The 23,792-nt window shown below is 40.6% G+C and overlaps 1 protein-coding gene across 2 annotated transcripts; it reads right to left on the reverse strand.

The window, feature by feature from the left end:
- Positions 1-1,906: 1,906 nt before the first annotated feature.
- On the reverse strand, positions 1,907-23,484 carry SAAL1 (serum amyloid A like 1). Of its 2 annotated transcripts, none has more exons than XM_054725506.1 (12): positions 23,316-23,484; positions 21,469-21,582; positions 18,508-18,591; positions 13,170-13,249; positions 11,243-11,302; positions 10,999-11,114; positions 8,462-8,642; positions 6,074-6,156; positions 5,797-5,985; positions 4,798-4,991; positions 2,759-2,851; positions 1,907-2,106 (listed from the first exon to the last, which is right to left on the reverse strand). In XM_054725506.1, exons 1-12 carry the CDS (start codon positions 23,448-23,450, stop codon positions 2,014-2,016), a joined length of 1,422 nt encoding a protein of 473 aa, XP_054581481.1. In that variant the 5' UTR covers positions 23,451-23,484; the 3' UTR covers positions 1,907-2,013. The 2 variants fall into 2 exon arrangements, with proteins under 2 accessions (XP_054581481.1, XP_054581480.1); XM_054725505.1 differs by having other exon boundaries at positions 4,798-4,994.
- Between the last annotated feature and the right edge of the window lie 308 nt (positions 23,485-23,792).

Raw genomic sequence — 23,792 nt, forward strand, 5'->3', positions numbered from 1 at the left:
ATTAGGAGAGAGTGCTTGTGATCTTGGTTCCCAGCATGTCATCAGTTTGGCTCAAATAAATTCTTAAAAAAAAAAAACAAAACAAAAAAAACCCATACATATTTTTATTGATTTCAGAGAGGAAGGGAGAGGGAGAGAGAGATAGAAAAATCAATGATGAGAGAGAATCCTTGATTGGTTGCCTCCTGCACACTCCAAACTGGGGATCGAGCCCGAAACCTGGGTATGTGCCCTGACCAGGAATTGAACCGTGACCTCCCAGTTCATAGGTCAATGCTCAACCACTGAGCCACTCCGGCCAGGCTCAAATAAATTCTTATACATTAAAAAAAAAATAAACACCATTTCAAAAGGAAAGGTATTTAGAGGCAGCCAGCAAGAGGTATACATATAGTAAGACTGTAGCTAAAGAGCTCTAATGTTCTAAGTAAAAATCATATTTGCAATGAAGTACCATGTGTGGTTTATCTTCATTTAATTCATCTATATTGAAAAATAAATGTGGTTGTAGAATTTTCAGATTATTGAGACTTTTCAGATCTCATTCAAGGAAACCTAAAATGCTTTGCAATATACAGGTGGGTCAAAAGTAGATTTATAGTTATGAGTACTCAAAACAGAGTTTATTCTTGTATTATTTATAAATTATTGTATTATTTTCCATAGTTCAACTGTAAATCTATTTTTGCCCCGCCTGTTTTTTGAAATCATAAAGTGTAATGCATCCAGCTTTGTTCTTTTTGTTCAAATTGCATTGGCTATTTGGAGTCTTTTATGGTGCCGCATGAATTTTAGGACTGTTTTCTTTCTATTTCTATTTTCAAAATGCCACTGGGATTTTGATGGGGATTGTATTGAATCTGTAGGTTACTTTGGGTAGTATGAATATTTTAATAATATTAATTCTTCCAATTCATTATCTTGGGATGTCTTTCCATTTATTTGTGCCTCCCTTAATTCCCTTTGTCAGTGTTTTGCAGTTTTTAGTGTTTAAGTCTTTCACCTCCTTGGTTAAGCTTATTTGTAAGCATTTCATTTTATTATAGCTACAAATTCGTGCACAGGTGATCAAGGTCCATCCGGGGGCTGGCCAGTGATCCAGGCCCATTGGGGGGCCAGCCAGCCGGGGGGAGGGGCATGGGAGGTTGGCTATGGGAGCACATTGATCACCAGGGGGCAGCTCCTGCATTGAGCGTCTGCCTCCTAGTGGTCAGTGCACGTCATAGCGACTGGTCAACCAGTCATTCCGGTCATTCAGTCATAACAGTCGCTTAGGCTTTTATACATACAGATTATAAATGGGATTGTTTTAAAACAGACATAGACTAATGGAACAGAACAGAGAGGCAAGAAATAAACCCACACACAGTCAACTGATCATCAACAAAGATAGCCCCTTTGCCTTTCTCCTTTTCCCTCCCTGAATATGGATGAAAGGACCAGAGATCTCGTATAGTCCCCTTAACCACAAGACAATAATATGAACACACAGGTCTACATGGCAGAACACCTGGATGTGAAAGGAGCTAGGGTCCCTAAGCCACCATATCAGGTCTGGACTACCTACCTCTGGACTTCTTATTGCATAATGCATAAAAGCTATTATAGTATGGCTTTCTATTGGTGCAGCAGAATATGCTTGTAGTGGACACAAATATAAAATTCTCACATAAAAATCAAATTAAGAGTTACGGAAAAAAATCCTCACCAACCCTTCAAATATTCTTGAAAAAAAAAAACCCTCAATCACAAGCTTGTATTTTTGTTTTCTTTACCTGAAGATAACAAATACCCCAAAAAAAGGGGGCAGGGGTGTTTGATGGTGATGAAACTCCAGATTCCAATACTAAACAAAAGTGAGATAAGACTGGGGGAGGGAGAAGTGCATGAGTGTAATACCAGACAATTATGGTTTTATACAGGCTTTATCTAATACTTCCTATACATAAATTTCAACTGTCAGTAACAAAAATAAAGTTTACTTCTTGGGCAGAGGGAATTACAATTCAGTTTTTAAGTCTGAACCTTTAAACTTGGGAAGCTTTCTTCTAGGTCACCAGCAAGGGTCTTATCAACTTCATAAAGGATTTTAAGAAAGTCTTCCACCTGTGAGTCAAACAAAAGAATCAAATAAACATAAGTAAAGGAAAAGGTGAATTAAGATATTGATTACTGACTATAAAAATGCTCTGCCTGTGATTTTTAAATAGCCTAGAGGAAAAGAAATGATGATATACTCCCAGTGACAATAATAATACTTCTTGAAACATCAATGAAGTGACTAGACCTTACTATTTTGTTTTACCCTTAAACTAGTATTTATCTTCCCACTGATTCCCCTTTAGGGTCCATTAATAAAGTTTTATTTCCATCTTCCTTCCTGCCTTGTCCCTTCACTCTCATATTTTCATATTTCACTTTCCTAAAAAAAGTTTCTATCTTGAAATTGCATCTAAGGAAAGCAAGCAAATGTGATGTAATTCAGAGAACCAGAAAAATCTACTGACTGTACCTATCTAAGAACCTTATTTTTGATTAATATATATACTATCTACTTCCTAACAGAAAAGAATACTGCAAATTCAGTGTTGATTCCTTTCTCTTAAAACCTGAACTACTCCCATGAATTATCCAGCAGTCATCTGTCTGGCAAAGGCAGTAAGTCATGTGAATTGTATGCATTATCTTTTTTGACAATGGCCTCAAAAATCAAGTAATCCTCTGAAACTCAGTCACCTATACATTTACTCACACTCACCACAGGGCTATAGAAAGGAAGAAGGTTTTGAAATGCACAGGAACACTTCTGCTTGCTTAACTGGCCCTCCTTTAGTCCCTTAGTCACAGTCTCCTAAAACAAAACAAAAAGAAAGGAAAATTTCTAAAGCTGTATCTGGTGAATAAATACAAATCCATTTACACAATTCTCCACTGATCCTACAGGCATTTCAAATGTCCCAAACTGAACCCAGTAGCATTCCTTCCTGTGTAACCCAAACACGTGCTCCATTGCAGTCCTTATTTGAGTGAAGGCTACCACCACATACCCACCTACCCTACTACACACACCAAAAACCTGGAATACAGCCAGGACTTTTCCTCCTCCTCTGCTGCTGACCCCTTCCCTTGAGTGTTCATTCTATTAATAATCTGTTATCCTACACCTCCTCTCCACTCACACTTCCATTGTTTAGATAGGCTCTCATTTCTCAGATTCTTCTTTTTTTTTTTTTTGGAGTATACATATATTTATTATTTTGATTGGGTAATGGTATCATAGATGTATACATAGGCTAACGTTTTTCAAATTGCACTCTTCAAATATGTGTAGTTTACTGTATGCCAATTATAGAAACACAGAACAGACTGATGAATCTCAGAGGGAAAGTAGGCGTGGAAAGAGATTAACCAAAGAATTTATATGCATATACGCATACCCATGGACACAGACAATAGTGTAGTGAAGACCTAGGGTAGGGGCGTGAGGGTAGAGAGGGGACAATTAAGGGGGGACAGAGGAGAACATCTGTAATATTTTCAACAATAAAGATAAAATTTTAAAATAATAAAAATAAAAATTACTAATGTACCAGATTTATTCTTGAAGACTACAGTCACAAAAGCCTTTTGCTTGGTCTCCAGGTCTCCAGCCTCAACTGTCTATAATCTTCTCTCTCTTGCTTTTGGAGTAATCTTTCTAAACAGATCTTATCACTTGATGCTTTTAAAAAAATCTTTAGTAGTTCCCCAGTTTCCTCAAGATTAAGTCCACACTCCATTAAGTATGACATGTAAGAACTTTCATGTCACATCCTGCTTTAGTCTCAGCCCACCTTTCTCCTGTATTTCTACCACTTAAAAATTAAGAAACATCTATGTCCCCCTCTCCAAAAACACAAAAGGAACAGCAAACAATGGAGAAAATACTTGCAATGAATATTCAGAAGATACAGTATTACCCATGGAATTCCATGCAAATAAAACTAATAAATTTATAAAGCAGGAAACACAACCAATATACAAATATATGTCAAAATATTCAAACTCACTAATAATAAAAAATGCCAATCAAAATAAGGTACAATTTAATCACCTCTTGAATTTTATTTGACATAAAATTATAATACCCAATAATAAGGATCAAGTAAAATCAACATTTTCACATGTCAAAAGCCTTTTCAAAAAATGTAGCCATTATGCCTCAGTCATCTTCACATTTATAATGTCAAACCTAGTAAGCTAACTTCTGAAAACATATGCTAAGGTAAAACAAATCACCAGAATAACAGAAACTTGTCTTGATAAATATTCTTGAAAAAACTTCAATGAATATGAATATACAGTCTATAGTTATATTCATATTATTTTTATCCTAAAATAAATGGACAATAAGGATATGCTCAAAGGAAGAATAAGCTAATAAACCTGAACATACTTAGGAAAACTATTCCTTAAAAAAAGTTTATAATCAATTTTATAAATTGATTTTTTAGCAAATTAGGTATTAAAATGGCTCAGTAAAAAAGTCTTTCAGTGAACTGATCTAGTCAGGAGAAATGCTTATAATGTAATGTTAAGTGAAAACTGTATATTTGAGTTATAAATATGTGAAAAACACATACATATATAAAAATATACCAAACCACATCAGCTGCTGGTTTAAAACTATAAGCTTATGGTGACCAAGTTCTTTCTTTCTCCATTTTGCCAAAAATAATAACAGTAATAATAAAGTTGGGAACATTAAGCAATTCATACTTTCTTTTGCTGAAGAAACCATTAATACTTCTTTCTTACCTTTGTTAATACCTGAAAAATATTAGAAAGAAATTCACACGAAATATCCTTTAAGATTTCCAAGTGGAAATCATCTTGGGTTAAATCAGATTTTTTAGTTTCTTCTGTGTTAGACTCTGCCGAATTCTCTGGTTTCTTCTGACAATGTTCCACATTTTGTAAGACACGAATCAAGCTGTCTATTAGAGAAAGATCTACTGTACAAACAAATCAAGAGGCATGAAATTAGCCAGTTAAGTTTGGTTATTCACTCATCATTCATTCATTCACGCTGAATACCTATTAGTGCTAGCGATGGTACTTTAGGTACTACAGTTATAGTGCCACACAAGATCATCAAAGCCTCAGCCTTCAAGAGACTTATATTTTTATACTCTCAAATATGCAAATGAATAAAGCAGTTCATTTCAGATGTTGGTTAAGTTCTATGAAGAAAATTAAAGGAGAATATAATAAAGCAGCTGGCAGGAGAGGCTCTCTGAAGAGGTGGCACCCAGTTCAGAACGAAAGGATAAGATCAATGCAAAGAACCCAGAAAAATATTTCAAGCAGAGGGAACAAGTGAGCCCCAAACAGGAAATGTCATGGAAGGTCTGAAAAACTAAAAGAAGGCCAGTGACTTACACTGTATGAGCAAGGAAGGCACAAGATGAGTTTAGAAAGCTGGGCAAGCCCGGCTGGTGTTGCTCAGTGGTTAAGCATCGACCTATGAACCAGAGATCACAGTTCCATTCCCTGTAAGGACACATGTTTTGGGCTGGATCCCCAGTAGGCGGCGTGCGGGAGGCAGCCGATCATTAATTCTCTTTCATCACTGATGTTTCTATCTCTCTCTCCCTCTCTGAAATCAATAAAAAAAATTTTTTTTAAACCTATATCCTCAAGTAAGGATTTAAAAAAAAAAAAAAAAAAAAAGGGAGAAAGAAACCAAACGAACAACACAAACCTGGGCTTTAAAATCTGACAGAATTTAATTTAGTGCACTAAAATGATACTTGCCTTTTTCTACCTTTAGATACTTCTGTTCAACCTGTGAAGCATAGATGGCAGATAATACTGAAAAAACAGAGGCCAGCACTGTTTTCTGTTCTTGAAGTATGATGGGTGGATCATCAGCCTGGCAGAATTCATGGCAGACTAGGTCAAAAAGTAAATTCCAAGTGTCTTTTCCAGTATCAGGACACTGTACTTAATAAAAATGATAAAGAAAGTAGTACTTTAAAAACAGAAAACAATTAAATGAGTAGATACAGTGCTTCCCCATATAACATCTTACCAATTGCTTGAATTCCATCATCTACTGTAGTAAGTAGCTGTAAGATGTGCATGTAAACATCCAGTCCTTCCAGATTTTCAGAACTAAATGTAAAAAGCAAAAGCACTGAATCAACAACTTTACTGTCTATAGGACTGCAATTGTTCATCCATTCATTCAGCAAATACTCATCACTCTGTACTAGTTACTCTCCAAGGTGTTAAAGATAAAATAGGGAACAGGACAAAATCTCTGTACTCACTAGAGCTTACTACATTCTAATGGGGAAATCAGTAAAAAGAAAAACACAAATATTCTGTAATATAATCAACATGAACAAGTCAAGAAGAAACATTATTTTTCACCTTGTCCCATGAAAACATCAATGCAGAAACCTGAGAGGTGATACTTTATCATTCTGGTTTACTTGAATAATCAGGAGGGGGTAAATAACAGACTTTCATAGAGTGAATGTAAGGTCCACTACACCAAGCATTAACAATAATGAAGTTCTTAAAACTTCACAGGATTATCCTAGCTCCTTCGCTCAGAATACTAAAACCATGTTATGTATAATTTTTGTGTTCAACAGCTTGGGTTCCTAGAAACTCACAATCCTAGTTCTTCAACCAAACAATTATGTAAAAAGATAGTAAACAATTAAAAGATGACCTAGCAAATATTTAAGTACCTACTGTTTTCAGGTATTATGTTAGGGGCTGGGAAAACAGAGATGTATAAGACACTGTTTCTATCTTCATGAGGTTTACAGTCTAAAAGGAAAGAAGATAAAGGGGCAATAGCAAAGCAATAAGAATGTAATTCTAGAGGAAGTCCAAGGTATTAGAGCAGTGGTTCTCAACCTTTCTAATGCCGCGACCCTTTAATACAGTTCCTCATGTTGTGGTGACCCCCAACCATAAAACTATTTTCGTTACTATTGCATAACTGTAATTTTGCTACTGTTAATGAATCATAATGTAAATATCTGTGTTTTCCGATGGTCTTAGGCTCTACAGGTTGAGAACCGCTACTGTAGAGCCTAAGGCCATCGGAAAACACAGATATTTACATTACGATTCATTAACAGTAGCAAAATTACAGTTATGAAGTAGCAACGAAAATAGTTTTATGGTTGGGGGTCACCACAACATGAGGAACTGTATTAAAGGGTCGCGGCATTAGAAAGGTTGAGAACCACTGTATTAGAGGAACACATAGCAAAAAAACTTCATTTACTTTGGAGAATCAGGAAAGGTATCTTAAGAGAAATATTGTTGACACAGACACCTGAAGGGGCAAATAAATGTTTGAGGTAGAGGAGACATAGTGTGCAAAAGCCTGGAGTTAAGAGAGCTTGGCTCAGTTGAAGAAATAAAGGAAATTTCATATGGTTGAAACCCAGAATACAAAGAATAAGTATGGAGAAGCACTATACAAGAACTTGTAAGTCAAACTTTTTAAAATTTTGAACCTTTTCCTAAGAAAGGCAACTGAAGCGTTTGAAGCATGAAGGTGGGATGATCACTACAGTGTGCTCTACAGTCTAGGCTTGCAAGGAGCAAGCCTCGAAGCAGGGAACTCAGCTAAGAGAATGTTGCAGTTGTCCAGGTGAGAGACAGTGGCCTGCTGGTGGCACGGATGGGATCCCAGAAAAAGTCAGGAACAAGGCTTGGAGGTTGAGTGGCCATGGGAAAAGAGTGGGATGGGGAAGAATTGGCAACAGCTTCCACATTCTTCCCCATTATCCAAATGGGATAATGATTATACCATTTACAGAGATTGAGAATAATGAAGAAGATTTGGGGGAAATGATGAATTTAATTCTCATTTGTATAAAGGTCATAAAATTAATAGGCTTTAGTGTGGGTTATTAAGCACTAAGAATGCACAACTGACCACTAAACAGATCAATTCATAAATTAATTTTCTAGTCACTAACAATAAACAGTTTCAATAACCTACAAGACCTAGTAATCACTCTTGGGAAGATTCCAAAAGCCAGTCACTTATCCAAGACTGGCATATATATACAAGAAGCAAGAAAACAAATATCTGACATTAGCTGAAGAAGTTGTTAAATGTCCAATAGAAAATAAAGCACAAGAAAATCTTATCTATTTGATTTATATTACACAAAATTGCACAAGATTTTAAGACACTAAAGATAAATAATGCTAACAATAGCCTATAGCTAATTAGTATTAGAGCAGATACTTTGTAACCATTAATAATTCTTGCACAGACCAAACATACTGTCACCACAAATACTAGTAGTAAATCAAGCCTGACAAAGATCAGCTATGTGCTAGTCATCCTGTCGGAAAGAAATTAAGATGACTTATTATCTAAGGATACTTCTAGCAACTAGATTTTCCCAGAATATTTTGTACAAAAGAGCTCACCTACCGTACTTGTTTGGCAGCTTCAAGCACACAGGGCACAATTCTAAACACTCGTTGCTCTTCAGAATCTTCCTGGGGTTGGTCCTGAGGCTGAACGGCCCCATTTCTAATCCATTCCAACATTAGCTTCTCATCCAAATCAAAGAGCTTGTCTACAACCTCCCCCACCTTCACCAGCAAGTCAACTGCAGAGAAAAAAACAGATATTGAAATGAGAAACAAAATTTTAAAAGCAGTAACGTTAATCAAAATTCCTAAAACTATTTGAACAACGCCAATCTTGCCAAAGCATTACTTATTCCAAAAGCAATAAGTTAGCCTCCTTTGCTTGGGAGTTTAAGAAGAAATTTTACGCCCTGACTGGGTAGTTCAGTTGGTCAGAGTGTGTAATCCAGATACCCTAAGGTGGCGGGTTTGATCTCTGGTCAGGACACATACAAGAATCAACCAATGCATGCATAAATAAGTAGAACAACAAGTCTATGTTTATCTCTCTCTCACACCCCACCCCTTTTCATTCTCTCTAAAATCAATGAATAAAAATTTTAAAAGAAGAAATTTTGTATCTTTTTTTAAATAATTTTTTTCAATTACAGTTGACATACAATCATTAGTTTCAGGTGTACAACATAGTGACTGATATTTATTTATCTTACAAAGTGATTATCCTGATAAATCTAGTATCCATCTAACATTATATAAAAAATTTTATATCTTGAGTTGAAATACTTTCTCACCTAACACTTAGCCTTTATTTTATTTTATTTTTTTAAAAATATATTTTATTGATTTTTTTACAGAGCGGAAGGGAGAGGGATAGAGAGCTAGAAACATCGACCAGCTGCCTCCTGCACACCCCCTACCAGGGACGTGCCCGCAACCAATGTACATGCCCTTGACCGGAATCGAACCTGGGACCCTTCAGTCCGCAGACTGACGCTCTATCCACTGAGCCAAACCGGTTTCGGCTAACACTTAGCCTTTAGATGACCTCCAGAAATAGTTACCTGGTTTCCTAACAAAAAATAATGAAAAATTTTTTCTAGCCCTGGCTGGTTTGGTTCACTGATTAGAGAATCAGCTGATGGATTGAAGGGTCGCAGGATTGATTCCTAGTCAAGGGCACGTACCTCGTACCTTGGTTACAGGTTCCCCCGCCCCAGTATGGGTACATGTGAGAGGCAAACAATTGATGTGTCTCTCTCACTTCGATGTTTCTCTCTTTCTCTTCCCCTCCTCCCTTCTACTCTCTCTAGAAATCCATGGGAAAAAATCCTCAGAGGATTAAAACAAAAAGATTTGTTTTTTTTAAATATTTTTCTATATTACACTAGAGGCCCGGTGCACGAAATTCGTGCACGGAGGGGGGTTGTCCCTCAGCCCAGCCTGTACCCTCTCCAATCTGGGACCCCTCAAGGGATGTCCGACTGCCCGTTTAGGCCCGATCCAGGGATCGGGCCTAAACGGGCAGTCGGACATCCCTCTCACAATCCAGGACTGCTGGCTCCCAACTGCTTGCCTGCCTGTCTTCCTGATTGCCCCTAACCGCTTCTGCCTGCCTCTCACAATCCAGGACTGCTAGCTCCCAACTGCTTGCCTGCCTGCCTTCCTGATTGCCCCTAACCGCTTCTGCCTGCCAGCCTGATCACCCCCTAACCACTCTGCTGCCAGCCTGTTTGCCCCCAACTTCCCTCCTCTGCCGGCCTGGTCACCCCTAACTGCCCTCTCCTACAGGGTTGATCACCTCCAACTGCCCTCCCTTGCAGGCCAGGTGCCTCCCAACTGCCCTCTCCTGCTGGCCATCTTGTGGTGGCGATCCTGTGTCCACATGGGGGCAGGATCTTTGACCACATGGGGGCAGCTATATTGTGTGTTGCAGTGATGATCAATCTGCATAGTACTCTTTTATTAGATAGGATAGAGGCCTGGTACAGGGGTGGGGGCCAGCTGGTTTGCCCTGAAGGGTGTCCCGGATCAGGGTGGGGTACCCTTGGGGCGTGGGGCGGCCTGAGTGAGGGGCCTGTGGTGGTTTGCAGGCCGGCCATGCCCCCTGGCAATGCAAGCGGAGGCCCTGGTATCTGGAATTTATTTTCCTTCTACAATTGAAACTCTGTAGCCTGGAGCAGAGCCAAGCCTGGGGCTCCCTCCGAGGCCCGAAGCCATTTGTGTTGGGGTTATAATTGAAACTTTGTTGCCTTAAGGGTGTGTGGAAAGCTTTGCTTACCCTGTTGCTGGCGGCAACCCTGGCCTGCTCTCTCAAGCTCCATTCTGCCGCCATTTGTTTGAATTTGTTTACCTTCTATAATTGAAACTTTGTAGCTTGAGTGGAGGCTTAGGCCTGGCCAGGGCAGGTGGAAAGCTTGGCTTCCTCTGTTACCTAGGAAACCTTGCTCTCTGTGGCTGTAGCCATCTTGGTTTGGGTTAATTTGCATGCTCGCTCTGATTGGATGGTGGGCGTGGCTTGTGGGCATGGCTTGTGGGTGTGTCGGAGGTATGGTCAATTTGCATATTTGTCTATTATTATATTACATGGTGACTTACCATTTGTTGAACTTGACATGATGAAGCAAATGCTATCATAAATAGCTGGATGTTCCTGGATTCTTTCAACCCAGACACTGGCCACTTCTGTCTGGGAAAGGCAGGTAAGCAACAATCTACAGGACAAATAAATGTGAGCTTAACATCTACCTTTCAAAAACAGTATAGGACATTTAAGAATAAAGAGTTTACTAGACTCCCTCCTGGGTGAGTACATAAAATCCATACAAAGAGGAAAACATACCTGCTTGTTTCCAGCAAAGTAGGAGGGTCTGAATCATACAAACACTGCAATAATACCTGGCTACAAAAACAAAATAGTTAAACCAATATGCATTAATTCTCTCATTTTAAATATCAAAGTACAGTTTTCATTTAACTTTTTAAACGTTTTAATTGTGAAATATAGCATATAAATGTAACAGCCTGTGATAAAATCTGCACTTAATGAATAAATACAAAGCAGAAAACAGAACAGTGCTGCCTCTCCACAGCCCATGTGCCCATTCCAAATCACAATTCTTCCCCATTAGAAATGACTACTATCCTGACTTTCCAGCAGTCATTTATTTGTTTTACTCTATATTTTTATTATTTAATATATGTTGGTTTTAAACTTTATATGAAAGAAATTATATTGCATGCATTTTTGTTTTAGTTTAGATATACAAATAAGACACTTAATCATGTGTTTAAGATCTACCCATGTTGTTCCTGAAGCTACTGTTTTTTGATTCATTGCTGCAGAACATTCCATGGTATGAATATAACACAATGTATTTTTCCAGCCTATTACTAATGGACACTTGGGTTAATTCCAATTTGTGGTTATTTCAAGCAATGCTCCTACAATACTTTTTATATGAGCATCCTGATGTATGTGTACACGGTTCCTCTTACCATATATCTGCTAGTGGCATTGCTGGGTCACAATATATGCCTACCTACCAACTTGACTAGATAATGCCCAACTGTTCCAAAGTAGTTGCACAAATTCATATCCTGTCATCAATGTAAACTGTTCCGGAATAATTTTAAGATAAGCATTTATTGAATTTATAAAACTTAACATTCCTCATTCTCAGATTTTTATAGGGACCACTAGAGACCAAGCACAGTCCTGAGTCATCTAGTCCATGAATGATTATCAATTACTGAGGAATAAACGCTAGGATCTTAAGTCCCTCCACATCGAGAAGAGGTAATCAACCACCTCCGTTATATCACTCGAATCCCATAATAAACCCTTACAGCCCTAACTGGCAATACCACCCAAGACAGATTTCTAAACTATTGTGGGCACAAATTTATTTGAGATTCTGATTAACAGCCATGAAGCCTTTGCCTAGAATATGAATTCACTCACAAGATTTAGCATATATTTCCAGGGCTAGAAATGTATGTTCTCAAACCTCTTAAAGTAACCAGGGTTTCCACCATTAAAAAACCCTCTACCCCAAACATTCCTGCCTGGAAAAGACAACCAGCCTCCAAGCACAGTACAAAAGCCTTTGAATCACAGAGGCAATCCTGTGTGTTCTGGTCTGCTGAAGTCAGAATTTTCAGGGTAACTCTATCAAGTCTAGTTTATCAGATTCTCTGAGCCTTTGGAGTCCCTGAGCCTAAACTGGTTTGGACTCTGATCAGGTACCCCATGTCTAAGCTCTGATTCACTGGTTCTTATCCTATCTGATTTACCACCTGCTGATGATACAGGTCCCTTTCCTATGGATAAAAATCTTGACTCATGACCATAAATAGTGTGAAAGCTCCTAGCTACCATCAAAACACAATGAGCCCAACCGGCGTGGCTCAGTGGTTGAGTGTCAACCTAGGAACCAGGAGTTTATGGTTCAATTCCTGGTCAGGATACATGCCCAGGTTGTGGGCTCGATTCCCAGTAGGGGGCGTGCAGGAGGCAACCAATCAATGATTCTCTCTTATCACTGATGTTTCTTTACTCTCTCTCCCTCTTCCTTCCTCTCTGAAATCAATAAAAATATATTTTAAAAAACATACACACAATGACGTTTCTGGAGAGTGTTCATCAAGAGAAAGGAAGTATTACATTTCATAATATTTTCCCATCTCTCCTAAGTATCAGGAGTTCCTTAGGGATGGGAAATACAAATCTATTTTTTTAAACATACTTATTATGTAGTAAAACTTACCCAAGATTTTTATCACTGCTGATGGACACACATATCTCCTGGAAACAGGCCATATTACCTAAAATTCCCACACAGATTTCCTGTCAAATCAAATTTCACATGTCACAATAGCTCTAAGTTGACAGACACATAAAAGAATAAACACTTGAAGAAAAACTTTCATTGAACCTTAGGAAATAGAACAGGAGGCAGCATATCAAAGTATATTGCCCGCACCCCAATCTTAACAAGCTCAGACTATCTGGGAAGGGATGGGAGACATGAGAAAAAGATGAAAGGCAGGCAGAAGTTATGGAAGAAAAAAATCTTATGGATAAACTGAATCTTAAATGATTGGTAGGATTTCTTTTTCTTTAAATATATTTTTATTGATTTCAGAGAGAGAGGAAGGGAGAGGGGTAGAGAGATAGAAACATCAATAAAAGAGAAACATTGATCGGCTGCCTCCTACTGGGGATAAAGCCCACAATGTGGGAATGTGCCCTCACCAGGAATTGAACCAGTGACCTCTTGGTTCATGGGCCACACCGGCTGGGCGATTGGTAGGATTTAGATATGCAAATAGGAAAGACATTTAAACAAGGGGGCAAAGTATCAGGAAAGGCAAAAAGGGAATAATGTACATGGCTAATACAGTGGACAGTAAGGAAAGCAGTCTGGCTGTTGCATAAAGTGAGAGAACAGCGTGAGATAAATACAGCAGGTAAAAAGGATCAGGACTAAGGGTCCTGAATGCCAAGAAGAGTTTAGATTTAATTTAGGGGTTATGTGGAGCCATGAAATCTTCAAGGAGGGGGACAACATACTGCAATGATATTTAAGGAAGATGACTCTGGCAGCAAAATGCATACTGACAGTGAGAAAAACTTTAAAACTTTTAAAAACTCAGTAATAATAACTAATGTTATTTGGCACTTACTATGCCCAGGCACTACTCTAAGCACTTTCTATGTATTGTCTATATATATAAAAGCCTAAGCGACCGGATGACTGGCCGGTAGCTATGACGCTCACTGACCACTAGGGGGCAGACACTCAATGCAGGAGCTGCCCCTTGGTGGTCAGTATGCTCCCACAGCGGGAGCACCACTCAGCTGACCAACGGGCGCCAGAGCCAGGCTCATGGCTGGTGAGCGCAGCTGCGGCGGTGAAAGCCTCTCCTGTGAACCCTCCCCCCTGCGCGCTTCTCCCCCATCCAGACTGGGACCCGGATCGGACTCGCATCCAGACTGACTGGGCCCAAGCCCGCAGCCACTTCTCCAGCACTGCGTGAGGAGCAAGGCTACAATGACGAGCGGAGGCTGAGCAGTCATGGGCGTGCCGGTATCGCCCTAGGACTGGTGCGCAGAGACCACAGTGGAGTGGCAGTGAGCCTACTTAGTGGCAGCGGCAGGCGCAGCAGGGCCAGGATGAGCGGGAGCGGCAAGGTGCCCGTCCCTGGCTCGAGCTCCTCCTCAGCCACCTGCTGCTTCATGCACCACTTCATGCTGTGCGGGATCGATGCAGACAGCGGGCTGGAGCCCAACAAGCTGGTGGGTAAGGCCGAGCTGCAGTGGCCCAGAGGTCCACTGATCCCCGCAGGCCAGGCCGAGGGATCCCACCAGTGCACAAATCCGTGCACTGGGCCTCTAGTTTCATATAATAATTTATCAGGTAGGTATTATTATTCTCCCCATTTTTGGATGAGGAAACTAAAGCACAGAGTATTTAAACAACTTGCCCAAGGTCTCCAACTAGAAAATAGCAGAGATCCAGAGCCTGAGCATTTGAACACTATACCATCCTGTATCTCAGTAATCAAGGTGCAAGAAGATGAGGGTGGTAATGGCAGGCATGGAAAGGGATAAAGCTGAGAAAGATTCAAGGTGAAAGCAAAATAATTTGACAGGAGGCAAGGGGAGAAAGAAGTTGAACATGACTCCTAGGTTTCAAGTTGCTTCATTTCTCCAGTTGGAGTGATTGGTACCCATTAACAGAAAAATTGGAAAAGAGAGTGTAGGAAAAGACAATGAATTCAGCTAGGGTAGAGTTTCCAAACTTGCTGGAACATAAAAATTACAGAGTGTGTTAAAAATACAGATTTCCGAGTCTCATTTCAGAACTGTTCAATCAAAATCTCTAGGGCAGGGTCTGGGAAGCAATTGTTTACCAAGTATACTATGTGATTTTTATGATCAGATATGTATGATAATCATTATGTTAAGATATATGAAATTTTGGATTGGAGAATGCAGCATGCAAGTATAGAATGAATGCCTGAAAAAAGTTGGAGATACAGCACCAGAAATCAGAAGGGAGGTCATAGCTTTGGTCCCACAAGCACAGATTTGCAACTTAAAGGTGTAAAGAATGGATGAGTTCACTAAAGAAATCAATATTTAAAAAATGAAGGATCTGGGTCTACATCTTAAATTATTATTTTTAAAATATATTTTATTGATTTTTTTACAGAGAGGAAGGGAGAGGGATAGAGTTAGAAACATCGATCAGCTGCCTCCTGTACACCCCCAACTGGGGATGTGCCCACAATCAAGGTACATGCCCTTGATCAGAATCAAACCTTGGACCCTTCAGTCCGCAGGCCGATGCTCTATCCACTGAGCCAAACCAGTTAGGGCTGGGTCTACATCTTAGAAGGAGTCCACACTTAGCATATAGGAAGAAAAAAAAAAAGCCAATAAAAGTGACAGGGAAGTGACTGAAGAGGTCAGACATTAGGAGAGTAGGTGACACCAAAACCATAGGAGTGAAGAATTTCAATAAAATGTGGGTGATCAAGTGTTGGTAAAGCTAAAGATTTGGAACAGAAAGGAAACATATACATTTCTTTACAAACTAAAGAGGGAATAACTGAACTTCCAGTCAAAGACCAAGTTTCTCAGTCTTGGCTGCTCACTGGAACGAATCACCTGGGATAGAACTTTAAAAGCTGCCTGAAGCTTCACACTTAGCCGAAACCGGTTTGGCTCAGCGGATAGAGCGTCAGCCTGCGGACTGGAAGGTCCCGGGTTCGATTCCGGTCAAGGGCATGTACCTTGGTTGCGGGCACATCACATCCCCAGTAGGGGGTATGCAGGAGGCAGCTGGTCGATGTTTCTCTCTCATCGATATTTCTGGCTCTCTATCCCTCTCCCTTCCTCCCTGTAAAAATCAATAAAATATATTTAAAAAAAAAAAAAAAAAGCTGCCTGAAGCTTCACACTTAGAGACTCTGTTTAACTGATCTGGGTATGGCCCAACTCAGGATTTTATTTTTTTAAATCCTCACTAGAGGATATTTTTTCCATTGATTTTTTTTTTTTTTTTTTTTTTTTTTTTTTTTAGAGAGAGTGAAAAGGAGAGAGGATGTGAGAGAAACACATCAGCTGGTTGTCTCCTGCATGGGGCTGGAGATTGAACCTGCTACCCAGGTATGTGCCCTTGACTGGGAATGAAACTCATGACCCTTTGGTCTGCAGGCCGACACTCTAAACACTGAGCAAAACAGTTCAGGGGCAGGCTCAGGATTTTTAAAAGCTACTTAGGGCAAAGCTTCTTAAAATGTGGGCCTTGGTCCAGAGCAGTAGAATCACTTGGGAACTCGTTCAAAATCCTTGATCCTACCCCAACCTACTGGCTCAGAAACTCGGGGTTGTGCCCGGTAATCAGTGATCCTGGGCTATGTTGAAGTTTGAGAGTCGCCATCCTCGGTGATTCTAACGTGTGGCCAAGTGGCTTACAGACATGTATAATGATGACTAATTCCTGAAACGTGCCATTCCTGACATGTTTATTTTCTTTAAGTACTAATCATGAATCAATGTATTTAGTTAGAAAAATATAGGAGAAAATCATATAACTGTCAAGTCTTTATCTATACGTATAACACCCTAAGTGACCAGTCAACCGTTCGACCATTTAACGGGTCACGATAATGCGCACTGACCACCAGGGGTCAGATACTCAACGCAGGAGCTCTCCCCTGGTGGTCAGTGCACTCCCACAGTGGGAGCATTGCTCAGCTCACTCAGCTGACCAATGGGCACCAGACTCCGGGCTCACAGCTGGCGAGCGCACTGCGGCGGTGTGGGCCTCTCCTGCCTCCGCAGCAGCGCTACCAAGCAGCGGCAGTGGCAGGTGCTCTGGGGCCGGGATGAGCAGGAGTGGAAGCAGCGTGGCACCCGGCCCAGGCTCAGGCTCCTCCTCCTACCCAGCCTCCTGCTGCTTCACATGCTACTACATCCCTCGGGGGATGTTGGGACTGCCAGTTTTGGCCTGATCCCGGTTTCGGCCTGATCCTGGGGATAGGGCTAAAACTGGCAGTCCAACATCCCCTGAGGGTCCCAGATTGTGAGAGGGCACAGGCCAGGCTGAGGGACCTCACCAGTACAGCACTGTATTAAATAAAATTTTAATTCAACATTCAAGTTGTAAAAACTTGCTATAAAATTCTCCACTTCATAATTTCAAAGGGAGAAAGAAAGAGATACAGTAAGTACAGTGGTTATACTGAATGGCAGGCTAGGCTCAAACCCCAACTCTATTCTTTCCTAATTGTAAGACCTTAGACAAATTTCTTAAGCTGAGACCTAATTCTTTTATTTATAAAGCAGAGATAAATGCCTACTGCATAGAGTAGTAAAACCAAATATTCAGTTAATAATAGCAGTTATTCATAATTATAATTACTTAATAGACATTAGCCACCTACAGTATGCATAACACATAGCAACCTAAATGGCACTAAAGCAAAATACATTGCACAGAACATAGAGTAAATGAGCAGTACAGGTAATTATTTGGGAGTTTATTATCAGTAATGGCCACTGAGAGCTTACTTAGTTGGGAAATGTTGGAAGAAAAGTTATCATCTTGGATAAAAGATGTGAATATGAGAGGGGATGGAAGGCATACAAAGGGAGGCACCGAGATGGTGATGATCACAGTAAGCTGCTGAGATGAGCAGACAGGCCTTGATAAATTAGGAGGAAATCTGAAGGGTAGAATTTATGCTAGAAAGATGAATTAGATTCAGGTTATGGAAAGTCTTGAATAACAGGCTGAGTTTAGAATGAAGGTTTTTAAGCAATGGAGGATTTTATGAATAAAAAAGAGCAATAAACAGAAATGGGAGGTCCAGGCACTGTTCCCTGTCCTGCCACATATTAGTAGCATAACTTCAGTTATGCTTACCTGAAAGTATTGATAAACAGCACATTACCTAGTACCTGGTAATGTTCAATAAGCATTTGCAACTGATTTGTAGCCAGTAAGAAAATTAAAGTGAGAAAAATTAAAGACTGTCCAGCATTATCTGTTATTGCTCCAAAGAGGAGGCCATAAAAATGTACATACTTACTCTTAATCGAGGACATTTGGATTTGGCCAATACACCCATAAATATGTCAGGAGCATTAAATTCTTGGAGAAATAAAGCCACATCCTGAAAATAAAAATGATTATTAACATGGATGCTGAATGTTCCTCTTTAAACCCATAGCTTAGGCAACCGTAAAAAATTTTAATTCCATATATACCTACTTTCAGGCACAAGAAAAAGTTAGGAACTGTGTCAACAGATAAAAGTAATGTTAGAAAGTCTTTGTGGCAGCTGGTCCCAAGGCAATGGAACAATTCCATAAACAAATCTAAAGTACTTGTGATATTCCAGAGGGTTATCCTCTTTTTCTGCCTTGAATATATTAACATTAATGATCTTCCTACACACCAGGCATTCTCATTCATTCAAACACATTTCCTGATTGCCAGGTATCATGCTAGAAGCTGGGAATAAAGAAAAAGTAACACTCTTAATTTCTGTCTTCTAAGAGCTAAAAAACACAACAGGGTAGACAGGTGAAAACTCCTACTGGGTTATGCCCAAAATCAGAACTTGTGCTTTCAAAATCTTCAACAGAAAAAAATTCTGGTCACAGTATAACTGCAGCAGCTTCACACTTCCTTCCTAGAGAGTTTGCCCTGTCCACGGCACCTACCGGGACACACTACACAGGTAAAGAAACCTAGAATGAACATGTGACCCCATTTTGTTAGAAATGTGGGCCCCAAAACTAATCAGTTTGCTGAAATTAGAGAAGACCTAAATAAATGTAAAGATATAACTTGTTCATGGTTAAGAAACTCATTATTGGTAATTTACCAATTCTTCCCCTAAATGATCTATTAATTCAACTCAATTTCAGATTCTAAAATTAATATGGAAATACAAAGGGCCAATGACAACCAAAACAACTTTGACAAAGAACAAAGATGGAGGATTAACACTACCTGATTTCAAGATTTATTATAATATTAGTCGTCAAAATTGTGTGGGATTGGCATAAAAATAGACAAATAGATCAATGGAACAGAAAAGAATCCAAAAACAGATTCACATATATATGTACAAACAACTAATTTTTAACAACGATGTAAAGGCAATTCAGTGGGAAAAGGACAGTCTTTAAAACAAATGAGCTAGAACAATTGGATACACACATGCAAAAAAAAAAAAAAAAAAACCTTCCATCCATACCTTGCATCATACTCAAAAATTAACTCAAAATGGATCATTGATTTATAAATAAAACCTAAAATTATAATACTTTTAAGAAAAAAAATAAGAAAACAATGCAATTTAAAAATGGGCAAAAGATTCAAACAGGCATTGCACCAAAAAAGATAAGACTGCAAATAAGCACATGAAAATATATTCAACATTATTAGTAATTAAGGAAATCCAAGTTACAATTATAATGGGAATCACCACACACTTATTAGAATGGCTAAAATTAAAAAGACTGACCATACCAAGTTGGATGAGGAGAAAGTAGAACTGGAATAGTATCACATACTGCTTATCTACACTAATAAAAGAGTAAGATGCAAACTGACCATACCTTCACGACGCCCACCAGCCAATCAGGAGTGAGCATGCAAATTAACCCAACAAAGATGGTGGGTTAATTTGCATACGTAGGAGCCAAGCGGCTGGGCAGGATGCTTGTGTCATCACCAGGGCAATGACACAGGCGCACCGCCCCAGCCCCAGCCGCTCCGGGCCTCTGGGCAGCGTGGGAAGGCGGAAAGGCGGCTCCAGGCCAAGCGAAAAGGTGGCTCCGGCCAGTGCGAAGGCAGTGCTGGCAGCCAGGGGAAGGAAGGCCCGTTCTTGCACGAATCTTCATGCTTCGGGCATCTAGTGTTAATTTAAAATGTAAAAAAACATTTTGGGGAAAAAATTTGACCATTTAAAAAATATATATATTTATATTGATTTCAGAAAGGAAGGGAGAGGAATAGATAGAAACACCAATGAGAGATAAATATCGAGCATACAACCTAGACCCTGACTGGGAATCGAACAAGTGACCTCTTGGTTCATGGGCCGACACTCAACGACTGAGCCACGGCAGCTAGGGCTGTGCAGTTTTTGTTCATCAATTATGCCTCAAGTATATTTTGTGTTAATTATACCTCAATAAAGCTGTTTTAAAAAAAATGGCTAAAGACAATGAATAGCCGTTAACAATTTTTAAGACAGGAAAATTTAATTAGATTGTGTTTTAGGAAAAAGATAACTTGGGTGGCAATGTGGAAGTGAAGGGAAGTGAAAGACAGAAGGGAAGGGAAAGAGACTAAAACAGGATTTTAATCAGAAATCTATTACAAAGACCAAGTAATAAAGTGAGAGCTTATGTGAGTCGATATCTTTTGCCTTTTCTCTTACCTGTAAAGCAAGAGTACCACCTGTATCACAAGGTTATTGTGAACAACAGATGGAATTATATACATGAAAGTGCTTGAGTTACAGAGTACAATACAAATGTTAAAGTATTATTGCAATTATATACATGTAATTCCTTCTTGTCCCTTTCTTCTAATTTAATCGTGGCACATCAATGGTTTCCTAACTCCTACCCTGCTCTCAAATACGAGGTCAGTGTTCTCTTTAGGTATATAAGTATCAGAACCTTCCTGGCTACAAGAGTTTTGGCCTCCATAAAAACTATATACAGGGTGTCAAAAAAAAAAAATGTATACACTTTAACAGCTTATAGCTCAATTTTGAAAATAAACTGTATTTTAATAAACACTATCTTTATAATTACTCAAAGTGTGTGTATACATTTTTTTGGGTATCCTATATTTGGCACAAACCTAAAAGACAAACCTGTAGCATTTATAGCTCCTGGAACCTCATTCCCTGTACCACATACAGGAGTGATTTCAGACACTAAAGTCTTTCCCCAGAGATTTAAAGACCAACCTTTAAGAAAAAAAATCACCCAATGATCTTTCACTTTCATTTCCTACCCCGTACCTCATCCATTGACATATCCCATACTCTGCAAATCTCATTCTCCATTTCTTCATCAAGCTCCATCTGCTGCTCCTCGTCATCTGAGCTGGATTTGGTGTTTTCAGGGCTAACCATCTTCAGAAACACAAAAGAAAAAAGAGAAATGAATGAAAGCTGTCCACAATACTCCTCAAATAATATTATCCCATAATCATTTAGAAGTCACAAAGATACTACCCTCAAAGTGTTTTCTCTCGCAAAAACCTCTTAAAAAATCAGTATCTTACGTAGATCTATTCATTTAACATTCATAGAGTAAATACTGTTGCTAGGCACTGGGGTAGAAATATAAAGATGAGTAAGATTTAATCCCTTGCTTTCAAGAAGTTTAGGGTATAGTGGGTTAAAGACGGGTAAACGGATCATCACAACAGAAAAGGCAAAGTGATTCAACTGAATTGTGGACAAAGAGTTGTGAGGGCAGCCTGGCTGGTGTGGCTCAGCGGTTGTGTCATCTACGAACCAGGAGGTCACAGTTCGATTCCCGTTCAGGGCACATGCCCAGGGTTGCGGACTCCTGGGATGTGCAGGAGGCAGCCGATGGATGATTCTCACTTATCATTGATGTTCCTATCTCTCTTTCTCGCTCCCCGCCTCTCTCTGAAATCAATAAAATATTTTTTAATTAAAAAAAGTTGTAAGGGCAGAAATGAGGGACCAATGACCCATGCCTGGGAGAAGTTAGGAAAAAGTTCTCTTAGGTGACATTTAAGCTACATCTCTGAGGAAGAAGAGGAGGAGGAAAGTAGGAGAGTTCAGAGTTAAGGGCCTAGCATGTTTGGGGAATGGTGAGCAGTTTAGTGTCATGAGCAGATGAGACTTGGAAAGGTTGCAAAGTGCCCTGGATTCCGAGCTAAAATATACGCATGCTTCTCCTGTGGGCAAAGGGAAGTATGAGGAAGGTTTTGTTTTTTTTCTTAAACATATTTTTATTGATTTCAGAGAGGAAGGGAGAGGGGGAGAGAGAGAGAGAGAGAGATAGAAACATCAATGATGAGAGAGAATCATTGATCGGCTGCCTCCTGCACGCCCCACACTGGGGATCCAGCCAGAAACCCGGGCATGGGCCCTGACCTGGAACCCAACCCTGGCCGACATTCAACCACTGAGCAACACCGGCCGGGCTGTTTGTTTTTTAAAAGGAAGATTATTCTGGCAACTGTGTAGAGATGGACTGGAAAGGGCAGAGATTAGACGTAACACTCCGGGGAAATGTAGGGAAGGAAAAGTTCACAGCCTCCTATAAGCTAAAGGCCAGGGTAAGCACCCGATGGCCATTATCGTATTTAACCTACAATTCAACAACACAGACACTACCATGCTACTGTGGAGAAATTGGGAAGGAAATCGAGGCTCTGAGCGCTCAGCAGCTTTGCCCAGAGTCACACGGCAAGTAGGTGATGCAGCCGCGCTTTTGATGTCAGAGCTCTGACTCCAAAACCAACACTGACTCTACTCCAACCAAAGCCCAGGAAATAGGTGATTAGCACCTAGACCTCGGAAACGGCCGTGGAAAGGGGGAGCCGAAACGCGAGCGATGCATTTATTTACATGACCACCTATTTTTGGAAAACCTGCGAGAGTAAAATATGTTAACCGCAAGCGCTCCGGCATTCCTGTCACTACGCCTCCTTCAGTGCTGAGGGGCCCCGGGGGAGCTGCCGGGACGCGGGGCGCGGGGCGCGGGGCCGCGCGCGCCAGGGGAGGGGTCGCCGTGGGGACCGCGGGCCCCGGCGGGAGCGGCGGCCGGACGCGGGGCCGGATGTGGGGGACGGAGGAGGGCCCACGCGAGGCGCGAGTTTCCACACCTGGATGAGCCCGCTGAGGACGCCGAAGAGCCAGTGCTTGCTGTACACCGTGCTCCCTATGCAGTCTCCCCCGGCGGCCACCTCCTCCTCGTCCTCGTCCCTGGGCGGCGGCGGCGGCGAGGGGTTACGGTCCATGATTTGGCCGCTCCAGGTCTGCAGGGGCCGCGCCGGAAGCCGCCGGAGGAGGCGAGAGGCCGTCTGGCGCCAGAGGGCCCGGCGCTGCTCTCGCCACAGCGCCCCCTGCTGCCCAGAGCCCTGCTGGGCTGAGTGCCTTGCCCAATATTCCCGTCTGGGATAGGAGCCCAGATGACTCCATCTCCCCCCCCGCCCCGCACTCTATCAGGCATGGTTATAGTCATAATTGTTATTGGTCACCCTCACTGGACCGTGTATTTCATCTCCCACACACGCTGTGCTGGACTGTACAGGGCATGTTCATTTTGCCATATGACCTCTGCACCGCAGTAGGCGGTCTAG

This window comes from Eptesicus fuscus, chromosome 13, assembly GCF_027574615.1.
Source record: "Eptesicus fuscus isolate TK198812 chromosome 13, DD_ASM_mEF_20220401, whole genome shotgun sequence".
Classification (NCBI taxonomy): Eukaryota; Metazoa; Chordata; class Mammalia; order Chiroptera; family Vespertilionidae; genus Eptesicus; species Eptesicus fuscus.